Source organism: Orbicella faveolata, unplaced genomic scaffold, assembly GCF_042242905.1.
Source record: "Orbicella faveolata isolate gen_17 unplaced genomic scaffold, um_ofav_v1 contig_34, whole genome shotgun sequence".
NCBI lineage: Eukaryota > Metazoa > Cnidaria > Anthozoa > Scleractinia > Merulinidae > Orbicella > Orbicella faveolata.
In genome coordinates, this window is record NW_028301563.1 from 5,973,438 (window position 1) to 5,986,683 (window position 13,246).

Here is a 13,246-nt window from a genome sequence, read left to right on the forward strand (position 1 = left end):
TATGTGAGATACACAAGGTATGTATCAACACAAGGACTTTGGTGATTGAAAAATAAAGAATGAAGTGTATGTTGCCGGTTTGTGATTTTTAGTCCGGTTTGGAGGGGAGTGTGACAGTTACATGCGTACATTGGGTTGTTTTAGAGTGCATAATTTGCATTGTAATGGTGGCTAGTTATGAACGAGATGAGTCTTGAATTTTGAAGCAGTTCATGAGTTAGCGGTAGGCAAATGGCACGAGATATTTTTATTTTTAATTACAAAGGGTAACTTGATACTTTTGTTTTTCACAAGGAGTTAATTCAATTAGAGGTCACGACTCGTCGGTTCTAGTTCTTAGGACATGTTTTAGAGGAGACGAGACTATTTAGATTTGAAGCAGTTCTAACGTTTACAATAGTATGTGCAGGTAACGATTGTTTTGTTCTTATCGCATGCAAATATAACGAGATATTTTTAATTTTTAGTTACAATGGGTAATTTGGCACTCTTGTTTTTCACAAGGTAGTAAATTCAATTAGAGCTGAAGAATTGTCACCACTTGTTCCCACGAGATGATGTTGTTTTTTATAATTATGGAAGTAAATTCAATTAGAGCTTACAAGTTATCGGCTTTTGTTCCCAGGTATTAAACCAAAAATAAGCCTTCATTTCTAGAGTGTTTTTACGTCTCTGCAGTTGCAGTTTAATAGTTTTATTTGATGACATTCATTTTAGTCCGATATTTTTAAAGGTAAAAAGTATGAAAACTGTTCAAATGTTCTTTGAAGACCGCGTGGCGTCAAGTTAAAGTGCATTTAATTAAATCAGACTTTCAACGTGTCAGAGAGGTTTTTTTCCTTTCTTTCTATTTTTGAGTTATTTTTTTGTAAAAAAAAAACACCTCTTAGTCGGCGCGTCAGGTATGTTATGGACGGTTCAATGGATGAGTGAGTGAGTGAGTGAGAGATGTATGTATGTCACACCAATCAGATTGGATCTACTGTAAACAGCCAATCAAATTTTTTGTTGTAAAGGTAAATGGTATGTGAGAAGATTTGATCCCGATAGAGTTCAGAACGGCCATATTTTTTTTTCTATAAAAGAGGAGGAAGTATTCATTTATTGGGTTTACTTTGACATTTTCTGTGGGTTAGGCTGAGGATTTTAGTTAAATGAACGGGATGAGCCTTGAGGTTTGAAACAGTTCGAGAGTTAGTAGTATCCAAATAAACGGGATATTTTTATTTTTAGTTACAAAGGTAACTTGATACTTCTGCTTTTCACAAGGAGTAAATTTAATTAGAGGTCACGAATCGTCGCTTCTAGTTCTCAGGACATGTTTTAGAGGGGACGAGACTTCAGATTTGAAACAGTTCTAACGTTTACAATAGTAAGTGCGGGTAACTATTGTTTTGTTCTTGTTGCATGCAAATATAACGAGATATTTTTGTTTTTTAGTTACAAAGTGTAATTTGACACTCTTGTTTTTCACAAGGGAGAAAATTCAATTAGAGCGGACGAATCGTCACCACTCTTTCCCGCGAGATGTTTGCTATCTTTAGTAACAAATGGTAACTTAACACTTTTGTTTTTTATATGGAAGTAAATTTAATTAGAGGTGACAAGTTATCGGCTATTGTTCCCAGGATATTAAACAAAAAAAGCTTTCATTTCTGGACGGTTTTTACGTCTCTGCAGTAGCAGTTTAATAGTTTTATTTGATGACATTCATTTCAGTCCGATATTTTCAAAGGTAAAAAGTATGAAAACTGTTCAAATGTTCTTTGAAGACTGCGCGGCACCAAGTTAAAGTGCAATTTAATTAAATTAGGGGAGGCGCGGTGGCCTCATGGTTAGTGCGCTCGTCTCCGGATCGAGCGGTCCGGGTTCGAGCCCTGGCCGGGGACATTGCGTTGTGTTCTTGAGCAAGACACTTTACTCTCGCAGTGCCTCTCTCCACCCAGGTGTATAAATGGGTACCGGCGAACTTAATGCTGGGGGTAACCCTGCGATGGACTAGCATCCCATCCAGCGGGGAGTAGAAATACTCCTAGTCGCTTCATGCTACAGAAACCGGGATAAGCTCCGGCCTGATGGGCCACTTGGCTCGTATGCAGACTTTACCTACCTACCTTAATTAAATCAGACTTTCAACTTGTCAGAGGTTTTTATCTCTTTCTTTCTATTTTCAGTGAAGTTGTGTTGTGTTGTGTTGTGTTGTGTAAAAAAAGGGTAAAGTACGACTCGTATAAAATGCGAAAAAGTCTCTAAATTGACTTGAGTATTTTTTAGCAAAAATTCCTCTTAGGGGTTGGAAGGGTTATGTGATCGGTGAGTGAGGGAGTTATGCATGTGCGCGTGTCACACCAATCACAGTGCGGGTTGTATCAAAGAACGAATCAAGTTGCCTGTTAGAAAACAAGATGGTATCTACATTAATCTAGAGAAGTGTCAGATTACTGTAGTTTGTTCAGTCAAACATTTTGTGGCTTACTATTTAGCTATCTTACCATGACCGATGTAACATCGCATGTACATCATAAATTCCCAATTTGTTTCTTACATCACAACCAAAAAGACTTGTCAAATTAACCAAATCGTTACTGTAAACCGCTCCATGAATGCTCCTATCTCCGACACTTCACACAAAAAAATAACTCTTGCACGCCTTGCGTGCCTATGTTCTTTGAGGGCATTGAGTAGCGACAAATTTCTTGTAAGGAAAAAAACATTTTCTTGAAATGTAAAAACGCGGCGAAATATGAATTTGGCCTTACTCGTACGCTCACGACCGTTCGCTTGTTTACCTTCTTTGCGTTCTTCCCCAAACATTTCCAAGCAAAAGAGAGACTGCTCGCAACCTACAACGGTGCAATAAAAGCTGTGTTTTCAAACTTCTCTGGCGCAGTGTAGACGGGACTCGGAAGATATCACAATATGCTTTTTTGGTTTTCTGCTTTCGGGTAAATGGTAGGAAAAAAAATACACCGTTTGTTTTTTTCAGGCTCTTGCAACATTTGGACGTGACATTCGAGGCCTCGATCGAGGATACGCTCGTAATCAGTGCACGCATGTCCAGTAAATTTCAGTAGCAGACAGAAGTTAAATAACCGTCGAACTATTCAAAAGATTATTTCAATTTGCATTTTTTCTTTTTGCGCGTTCTGTCATTAGGATGTTTGTTTTCAAGAAGCAGTGGGTAAATGGTTCAAATAAACACTTCCGCTGTTGCAATATTCGAACGTGACTTTGGTAAGAAATTGCATCTTTCATGTTAAACTGTTTCCGATTACAGAAAGTAAGATTTCATGTCAGCTTTTATTAGTGCAATCCCTCAATTTGGTCGCGTTAAGGCACATAGAGCAGGACTCGGAGTATATTTAATTTCGTTAAAATTATCCAGTTTTACCGTTCACGTATTCTGTCATCTGATATATCCCTTAAATGGATGAAAAAATAAGATATATGAGAAGGGAACAAAACAAAACAAAACAAAAAACAAAGACAGACTGAGTTAGGTCTGGCGCAAATTCTAGTAATTATACCCCTGGCGCAGCTGTGTTTTCTACCTGTTAATGGAATATAATGTATCAACATGCAGCGCTACATCCTTCTTGTTAACGTCTTATATGAGTTATAAGATTCCACCTTCTTCGTGCTATTCGTCTTTTTATCTACTAACAACTGTTTCTTCTTTTTGTGTTTTTATGTTTTTCACTTTTTTCTTTCCAACTTGTTTTAGCCTTATCTCGGTCTTAATTGCACCTTAACTAAATAATTCAGGCAAACCAGCAGATGTGTAGTGACAGGAAGAGGATATTTGACAAACAACTCTAACTGTAAGTGAAAAATACTGAATAAATAATGATCACAGGAAGACATGACAAAAAATAAGAATTAATGCAGACATCACACGCAATTCTTTGACCCTTAACTTTGTTTTTTGAGAAACCAGACTACAGTATAGCTATCTTCTGCCAAGTAGAGTTATTATGGAAAAAGCGTTTGAGAAATCCATCTGCCTTGGTACTGCAGTGGCCTACGCATTTCTTTTATTTTTCATTTCACTTCCGAACAGCCTCATCCTGGTCGCGTTGTACAGAAACCCTCTCCGGTGCTTCAGAAAAGCGTTTTCCGTATTCCTGGCGTTTATCGCAGCAGTGGATCTGTTTAATGGCGTCGTGGTATGCTTTGGGAAAGTAATAATGAGATTTATTTGCGCTTTTGAGGAACAAAAAATTTCTCAAGAAGGAGACATTGTTACGATTTTAGAATACACCGGAATAAACAGTTCTATTCTGTTGGTGACGGCGATGTCAGTGGATCGTTTCATATCTGTTGCTTTTCCTCGTTTCTATCTTCATAAAGTCAGCCCAAGAAAACTCGTCGCATGCAACACGACCATCGTGATTTTTTCATTAATTTTTGCCTCGATCCAACTTGCTGACATTTCCATCGATATTTATCTGTCAATAGACATACATTTGCACACGACATTTCCTCTTGTTACGTGCATTTCAGCTTATTTGGGAATATTATTTGTATTAAAGAAACGATCTCAGGTTGATTTACAGAGGCAAGTCTCTACGCCTAGCAACCCAACACTTCACGATATGAGACGATTGAGAGTTGTACAAAAGGAGCGAAAACTTGTGGCAACCTCGTTTTTCATTCTGCTTTTTCTAATTATTTCTTTGGTCCCATATTTCGCAGCAATTCTTCTGGAAAAAAACTGTTCTGGTTGTCGCGGTAAGAATTGGTTCTTCGGGCTACGAGAATCAACAATCGCATTTCTGTTTATTAATTCAATGGTCAATCCTTTCTTGACTACCTATCGCATCCAGGAATTGAAGCATTCGGTGAAAAGTGTTCTTGGTTTAATGAGGCAAGATATTGAAAACAGTTCTGGCAATGTGTTGGCACCAACCTCCTTAAGGTAGCATCCCACCTCAAATGTGACCATTGTAGGAAAAAAAAAAAATTTACAATAGCAAGATAGATCTTACTCCTATCTTTGTTGAAGAAAAAATATTGTTTCTACGGGATCGGAAGTTATGGACAAAATAGTGTTTTCTTCACTAATTGTCTTTAATGGAATGTTGTTGGGATAATGCGTCTTGTAGTCCATCGAGTATAGACGTGTACAAGACGGATTTGAACGACGCACTACCGGGTTTACATATATTCACATATTATGTAAATGTTTAAATATATAGATTGAAACTATTTTATGTAAATGTTGGAATATGTGATAATTTAATTTCTCTTATATACCGAACGAAAATCTCGCCGATGATCAGCGGCGAGGTAATTCTGTCTGTATAATAAAGGAACCAAAATCTCGCCGACGTTCAGCGGCGAAGTAGTTCTGTCTGTATAATGAAGAAACCAAAATCTCGCCGATGATCAGCGGCGAGGTAGTTCTGTCTGTATAATGAAGGAACCAAAATCTCGTCGATGTTCAGCGGCGAGGTAGTTCTGTCTGTGTAATAAAGGAACCAAAATCTCGCCGATGATCAGCGGCGAGGTAGTTCCGTCTGTGTAATAAAGGAATCAAAATCTCGCCGATGTTCAGCAGCGAGGTAGTTCCGTCTGTATAACAAAGGAACCAAAATCTCGCCGATGTTGAGCGGCGAGGTAGTTCTGTCTGTATAATAAAGGAACCAAAATCTCGCCGATGTTCAGCGGCGACGTAATTCTGTCTGTATAATAAAGGAACCAAAATCTCGCCATGAGAGAATGGGCAAGAAACAATGGGAAGACTGTGCTGCAAAGAACTGTTAGCCAAATACAAATCAGGCACGCTTCCGTTGAACATGTACCAGACTGAAGAACAAACTGGAGAGAAACTACAGTTTGATGAGGCAAGTGAGGACAGGGAAGAAGGTCAAGAAGCGATTGAAGATGACAAGTATAGTGATGAAAGTGGTAGTGACCCTGGCAGTGATCTGAGTGATGATGGACTGACCAGACAAAACACGTCGTTTTTGAGACCCACTCACTCAGGACGCAGTATCTCGATCAATAAGAAGTATGGTGTGTAACTTTTTTTCTGTAGTTGCAGTGGAACCCCGCTCTACGGACACCCGTTTAATACGGACACCCCGATATTACGGACAGTTTCGTTTGTCCCGGCGAAAAGCTCATATATTTTCTCTAAAATTAACCCGCTTATTACGGACACCCGTTAATACGGACAGCGGACACTTTTCTGTGTCCCGATTGGCAAACTCTTATACATCGTCAGCAGTGAAAACCTAACGGAAACGGCGAATAACCTTTCAAAGATTTTGTCTAATATTCAGTCCACCTGGTTGAGTCACAAACTAAAAGCGTCAGTGCAAACTAAAGTCACAGCTTGTTTTTCGTCGAGTTTCAAGAACAGTAAAGTAACTTTAATTTTAACTTAGTCCGAGAGTACCGGGAGGAGTATGAGTACATGAGCGTAAGGTTTCCATACTTTAAACTTGTTAAAGTTGTAGAAGAAACTAAACAATGTTTTAATGCTGTTAATATGCCTGCTTAATTCCTTGTATAAAGTAAAGCCACGGACTTATTCAAGTGCCACAGTACTATTCAAGTGCTACAGTACTATAAGATTAATTTTAGTCCGAGAGTATGATAAATGACCATAAGGTTTCCATAGTTTAATTTTACAGTTACATTACAATCAAAACAACGTTTTGTTGTCGTAAAAATGTCTGCCCTAGTCTTGGTATCGATAAAACATGTGTCCGTGACTTTTTATCTGAGAGCCCGCTTAAATACGGCTCAATACAGACACCCCGATAATACGGACACTTTGGCATGTCCCCTTGGTGTCCGTATTAACGGGGTTCCACTGTACATGCATAATACCCAATCCACAAAAGATCTAGACATGCTGAGACGAGAGAGTCTGAAATTATCAAAATATGGCTATGCGCAGCTACATCTACTGTGGCACATTTCAGTATTGCCAGATACATTTTTGTAATGATTGTATTTGTATGTTTTGCGAAACGCGAATAGAATTTGCATTTTACGTGAAACATGATTTAGCCTGTGCATTTTCGTGTGAAACGTGATTGCTTACTTTTTTCTGCGAACGTGAAGCTGTTTTTCGAATTTTTCGTGATGCGTGAAAAAGCCAATTACTTTTGCGTCAAACTGTTTTCAAAAGAGGTATAGGGGACCCTCAGAATTACTTCGCCGCTGATCATCGGCGAGATTTTGGTTCCTTTATTATACAGACAGAATTACCTCTCCGCTGAACAACGGCGAGATTTTGGTTCCTTTATTATACTGACAAACCTACCTCGCCGCTGATCATCGGCGAGATTTTGGTTCCTTTATTATACAGACAAAATTACTTCGCCGCTGAACATCGGCGAGATTTTGGTTCCTTTATTATACAGACAGAATTACCTCGCCGCTGAACATCGGCGAGATTTTGGTTCCTTTATTATACAGACAGAATTACCTCGCCGCTGAACATCGGCGAGATTTTGGTTCCTTTATTGTACAGACAGAACTACTTCGCCGCTGAACATCGGCGAGATTTTGGTTCCTTTATTATACAGACAGAATTACCTCGCCGCTGATCATCGGCGAGATTTTGGTTCCTTTATTATACAGACAGAATTACCTCGCCGCTGATCATCGGCGAGATTTTGGTTCCTTTATTATACAGACAGAATTACCTCGCCGCTGAACATCGGCGAGAAAGAGGTTCTATATAAGTGTTAATTTTATTTTGCATATGAAAGTAGTATTCATATATTGAGAACATGGCGTAATTTTTGCCGTTCTGTATATTGAAAGAATCACATAATATGTGTTTGTCTGAACGCCGCGCACTACCAAACACAGTTTGGCTAGATACATAATATGTCTTACCTGGTGCCTGTATTTATCCTAGTCGAACTAAATGTCTGTAGTACGAAAACGGGGGATCCTCGCAAAGATTGTGAAAGACACTCAACAACGAATAAATCCCGCCACGGAAGTTGTGCCTGGCAATTGTGTGGCGGTAATTTCAGTTGTGGTTCTATTCGTCAGTACTGATCATAAGGACCAGAAAGCAATTTGTATTGTTTCCTATCCAGCTTATTACCATTCTTACCCAGCTGCTCGCATCTCAGAAAGCATGACTTCCTCAGGATTCCTCAGTGGTACTTGCTTTACGTGGTACTTGCCTTACGCGTTCGGCGTCGCGTCTAATTCTTCGTCGTGTTTGTCCCGTTTACCTTTTGTCCCCTTATTCGTTTGTTTAGGTATTGCTAACGTTGGTTGGGCCTATTCATAATACAATTTACCAGTCAGAGGAATGAAAACTCTGGAAACTGGGATGAAACACTTCCAATTCTACAGTAACAACTTACCTTCGGAGCGAGCGACCCAAGAGTGATACCTGGTAGAACTGAATTGTAGCGCATTTGACATATTGTCTGGTCAGCATTTGAGCGCTATTGTAATGAAGTAAGTTGAGCCTTTCGCTTGTAAACTGCAGGTAATTACTTTCACGCCTTGTTGGTTTAATCTCATTCGACCGGAAGAACGTCTCTGAAACTGTTTTTCTCTTTTTCTCGAGACTGTATTTTCAAGAAATTGGGCGCACGTTTTAAGTTCGCGTGCATCGAGTTTTTAACCGTTTTAGCTCAAATTTGGCGAGAATGTTCCTATATAATGTGGCTAAAAAACCGTGTCGGCGTTTTTGGTTTTTCCCGTTCTTTCTAGAGTTATGCAAAAATGAAGGAACAGGAAAGATATTTTTTCGAGCCTCGACGTTTAACCGGGCGTAAAAAACAAACCAGGCAACATATCAAAATTCGTCGACACGGTTTTTGAGACGAAGGTGTTAAGAACTCGGCGCAATGTTTGTCTCTTCCTCTAGATCACTTCCGACTGCACAGGAACCGAATATTGCAAATCATGTACTTTTGCAAAACGATCGCTGTATTTTGAAGGCATTTATCTTTTTTCTTTCAATAAGTATTGTATGGTAATGTTCATTTATTAAGTCCTCAGAAAATATATAGTTTGTCGGGGTTTTTATTTAACGTCTCGCCTTAAAACGGTGCGAACGCAAAGTGGTCATTTGGGGTGGGATGCTACCTTAAGAAACGTCGTTTCTATGTGATAATATTCAATTAATCGGTACAAAGTGACTCTGTTGAAACCAAGAATTTTATAAGTGTTGCACCATAGCTAGCGATAATATGCCCGCAATGATTGCACCATAGCTAGCGATAATATGGCCGCAATGATTTCAGATTTAGCTGTATGGCGTAATAGTCCGTATGACTTAAGAGGACATAATAAGGCCGTCGTTCCACGATTTTCCACTTATTTCATGAAAAATTCTGTTTGTTGCAGAGGAGCTGTACAGTGGAACTGTGTTTCAGAATATTTTAATTATTCTCTTAATTTTAAACAATTTTACTCAAAGGCAAAATCTAGTCCGATATTTAGGGAAATCAGATTTGCAATAAAGTAAGTTAATTTCTTATACTTCATTCATTTTATCAGTAGGTAATTAGATAATTAGATAATTAATTATATACAGGACCCCTCAAGCATGTAGTGCTTAAACGATAATCGTGTTTTAAATAAAGGATTTTACTTTACTTTACTTTACTTTACCTTTACTTTACTTTACTTTACTTTACTTTACTTTACTTTACTTTACTTTACTTTACTTTACTTTACTTTACTTTACTTTACTTTACTTTACTTTACTTTACTTTACTTTACTTTACTTTACTTTACTTTACTTTACTTTACTTTACTTTACTTTACTTTACTTTACTTTACTTTACTTTACTTTACTTTACTTTACTTTACTTTACTTTACTTTACTTTACTTTACTTTACTTTACTTTACTTTACTTTACTTTACTTTACTTTACTTTACTTTACTTTACTTTACTTTACTTTACTTTACTTTACTTTACTTTACTTTACTTTACTTTACTTTACTTTACTTTACTTTACTTTACTTTACTTTACTTTACTTTACTTTACTTTACTTTACTTTACTTTACTTTACTTTACTTTACTTTACTTTACTTTACTTTACTTTACTTTACTTACCATCCAAGCTAAGGGCCGCTGCACACTAGCCGACTTTTTGTCGGCCGACAAAAAATCTTCACTTGTCGACTAGTGTGCGGTGAATTCATACAAGTCTGCGACAAGATCGGGGCTTGTCCGGCAATATCTGACAGTGCCAGATCTCAAAACGTCTCGTCGAGCTTTGTCAGCTACTGCGCGATGGACAAAGACAATTTGTCGGGGCTCGCGCCCTTCTCAACCAATTAGGAAATGTCATGAAAGTCACGTCAGTGGAATAGGCGCCATCTTGATTTTGAATGACTCGGCCCCAAGCCTCAAGGGGGTTAGGCGCGACAAAAATCGGCTAGTGTGCGGCAAGCTGATGGCCCGGCAAATTTTAACCCGATTTGACCCCGAAAAAAATCTGCAGTTCTGCAACAAAAAAAAATCTGTGTGCGGCAGCCTAAACAGGTCCCGGAAGACTTCTATGCCAAAAGGGCGTACATGGTTCCATATTGTTCTTTTCTTTTGCCGAAAAGGCCGTGAAGGACAGAGAGCTCAGCAGCCAAAAGCTTCAACCATGTGCAGTTGGTTTTCAATTCTTCGGAAAACTGATCCAAATTTAAGCTTGACTAACTTTTGAGAAACACTTTTACCGAATGCAATTTTCGTTTGTTGTCAGCTTGATATTTAGGTTAACGAGTTGGATATTTAGGTTAACGAAGTTGCTTCTTTGCCCGAGATCGAGAAAATGCAAACTATAAACTTGCCGCGATCCAAAAAAAAATTTTGATGTGTCGCTTTGTCATATTTTTGAATGAACATTTTCGCGCGGTTTACTGCGCTTTTGACTTCATGTAAGCCGGACGATATTCAATATATACTATCTCAAAAGTCTCGATGTTATAAAAGAAATGGTAAGCGTGCAGTGTGCAGCTATCGAGTTATAGATGCACTTGGGAGGTTTTTTAAGCACTCAGCAAGGTCGCACGCGGCTATCTTACGCTTCTTTCGTGCTTAGCAACCTCCCGCGTGCATATATAACTCGATAGTTGCACGCTGCACGCCAACCATTTCTTAATTGGCTGGTTAAAGTGATAAACAGTGATACATATTCGCTTAAAGAGTTTTTACTTTATTGGCTTCCTCGAGGAAAACAACTAAGGCTGGTTTTCACCAGCGACGGAGTCGGCGGGGTCATAATCAGAAGCGTAGAAAATGTAAACGACGGAGTCAGAAGCAGAACACCGATTCTGCTTATAACTCCATCGCTTACGATGTAGTGAAAACTACATTATCGAAGTCGCAAGCAGAAGCGGAAGAATCAACCAATCACAATGTTCGATTCCATTCCTTGTGATTGTTTGGTTCTTCTGCTTCCGACTCCGGCAATCTAGTTTTCTCTGGATGATAAGCGACGCAGACGTTCTGATTCTTCCGACTATTCCGTCGAGTTTATGACTCCGCTTACGACTCCGATTTTTGATTTTGACTAGGTCATAAGCGCTCTTACGATCCCGACTAAGACTCCGTCGCTAATGAAAACCAGCCTTAAGTGAATAAAACAAAAGAAAACAGTTTGCCTGCCTTAACAATACTGTAAACAGCTTACATGTACAAGCATTGGTTTTTTAGGGGTGAGGACTCTGATATAAAGATACAGCGCGCGCTAGGTAGCTTGCTGTAACAAAAGGCACTTTGAAATATCAAAGGATTAATCTTATAATCAATGCGGTACCTATGTTTTACGAAACAATTGTAAGAGAGTATTGTATTCGAAACTATCGAATTTATCTCTATTTGAAGTTGTGAAAATTTTAGTTAAAAGTACTACTGCGATTCCAGACTGGACAACAAAATGAATCGAGAATTTTTGCCATTTGAGCGAAATACACATAGTATCTGTTTCCTCGACTGAAGAGTGCTCAAGGTAGTAAGTACAATGAAACCTGTATTAAACGGACACTCTCTATAAAGTGGACAACAGCTTAAGTCCCAAAATTTTCTTCCCACATTTACTGTAAAATTAACCTACATTCATCGGACACCTCTATTAAACGGACGTGGACACCAATATTAAGCTATTTTGTAGCACAAAACCTGCAATAAGCGAACACTTCAAGGTCTCGTTTTACTTCTAAAGGTTCAGCTGAAGACCTCCTTATCATTATTCAGCGATATCGTTTTAAAGCTAAGTGATTATTCCAGATTGATGCATTGATTGACTGGACATTGTAGTATATATGCTAGTTTTTGATCTTACACTGTGTTACAAAAGTGTTAAAGTGCCACTGTGACCAAAAATCAATTCTACTTTTTCGTTGTATTTCAAAACTATATAACTGAGTCACTAAGTGACCGAAGTTTTAAGCCTTCATTTTAAATAAACGCCTGCTTATTTTGACTGAAATTTTCCTAATTAATGGTCCGCCACTACTAACTTTAAAATCTTGAGAGAGCTGGATCGAGGATAAGATGACGTCAAAGACTTACTAGTTTAAAAATGCAATGCGTGTGTACGCGCCTAAATTAATATGCAGCACGGGAGTTTCGAACTTGCAGACTTTTAAACTCGTGTTTTGCATGTACAATAAGCTGCGTTTACACGCTGCAATTTTAAACCAGTGAGTCTTTGACATCTCTTATCCTCGACCCAACCCTCTGAAGTCCAGTTGGTCAGTCTTGAATGTGACATGGCGGACCGTGAAATGCTAAACTTATACTCAAAGAAAACAGGCTTTGGATAAAATTCGAAGCTCAAGATTTTGCCCGTCAAGTGTCAAACAAACACACTTTTAAAATCTGAAGGAAAAAGAGAAGTGAATGTTTTGAACATAGTAGCACTCAAATAATTGACTATTATTGCACAACATATTAGAACTTGTTTTGAGCGGACACCCTGTATTAAGCGGACACTAGTGAGGGTCCTAATACAGGTTTTACCCTTACTGCTTCAGTTCAAATTTACTGTTACGGTATGGCAGAACTACGATTTTCTTCGGTAAACCGGCATGACATCGATTAGCTTGTGAAGTTAACGTTTTCTTGGCGGGGTTTTCATCGAATACGGCTGGAAAAATTGTGTTCATCTTTCTTTTAAACCGATCTCTGATCTGCAGATAGAATAAAATATAGCAGTCATGAACTTTAAACAAAAGTATCTATAGGTAAATAAACATCTACTTTTAATTTTGAGCATATCTGATCCAGAGACTGGGAAAAAAAAGAT

At 38.4% G+C, this 13,246-nt stretch overlaps 1 protein-coding gene across 1 annotated transcript; it reads left to right on the forward strand.

Moving 5' to 3' along the window:
• Positions 1-3,869: 3,869 nt before the first annotated feature.
• LOC110055804 (uncharacterized) lies at positions 3,870-5,293 on the forward strand. The gene has a single exon (XM_020762214.2). It carries the CDS (start codon positions 3,975-3,977, stop codon positions 4,920-4,922), a length of 948 nt encoding a protein of 315 aa, XP_020617873.2. The 5' UTR covers positions 3,870-3,974; the 3' UTR covers positions 4,923-5,293.
• Positions 5,294-13,246: the final 7,953 nt, after the last annotated feature.

Excerpts from the sequence above, each read along its gene's own strand:
- LOC110055804 (XM_020762214.2), top strand. The coding sequence starts at position 3,975 with ATGGAAAAAGCGTTTGAGAAATCCATCTGCCTTGGTACTGCAGTGGCC.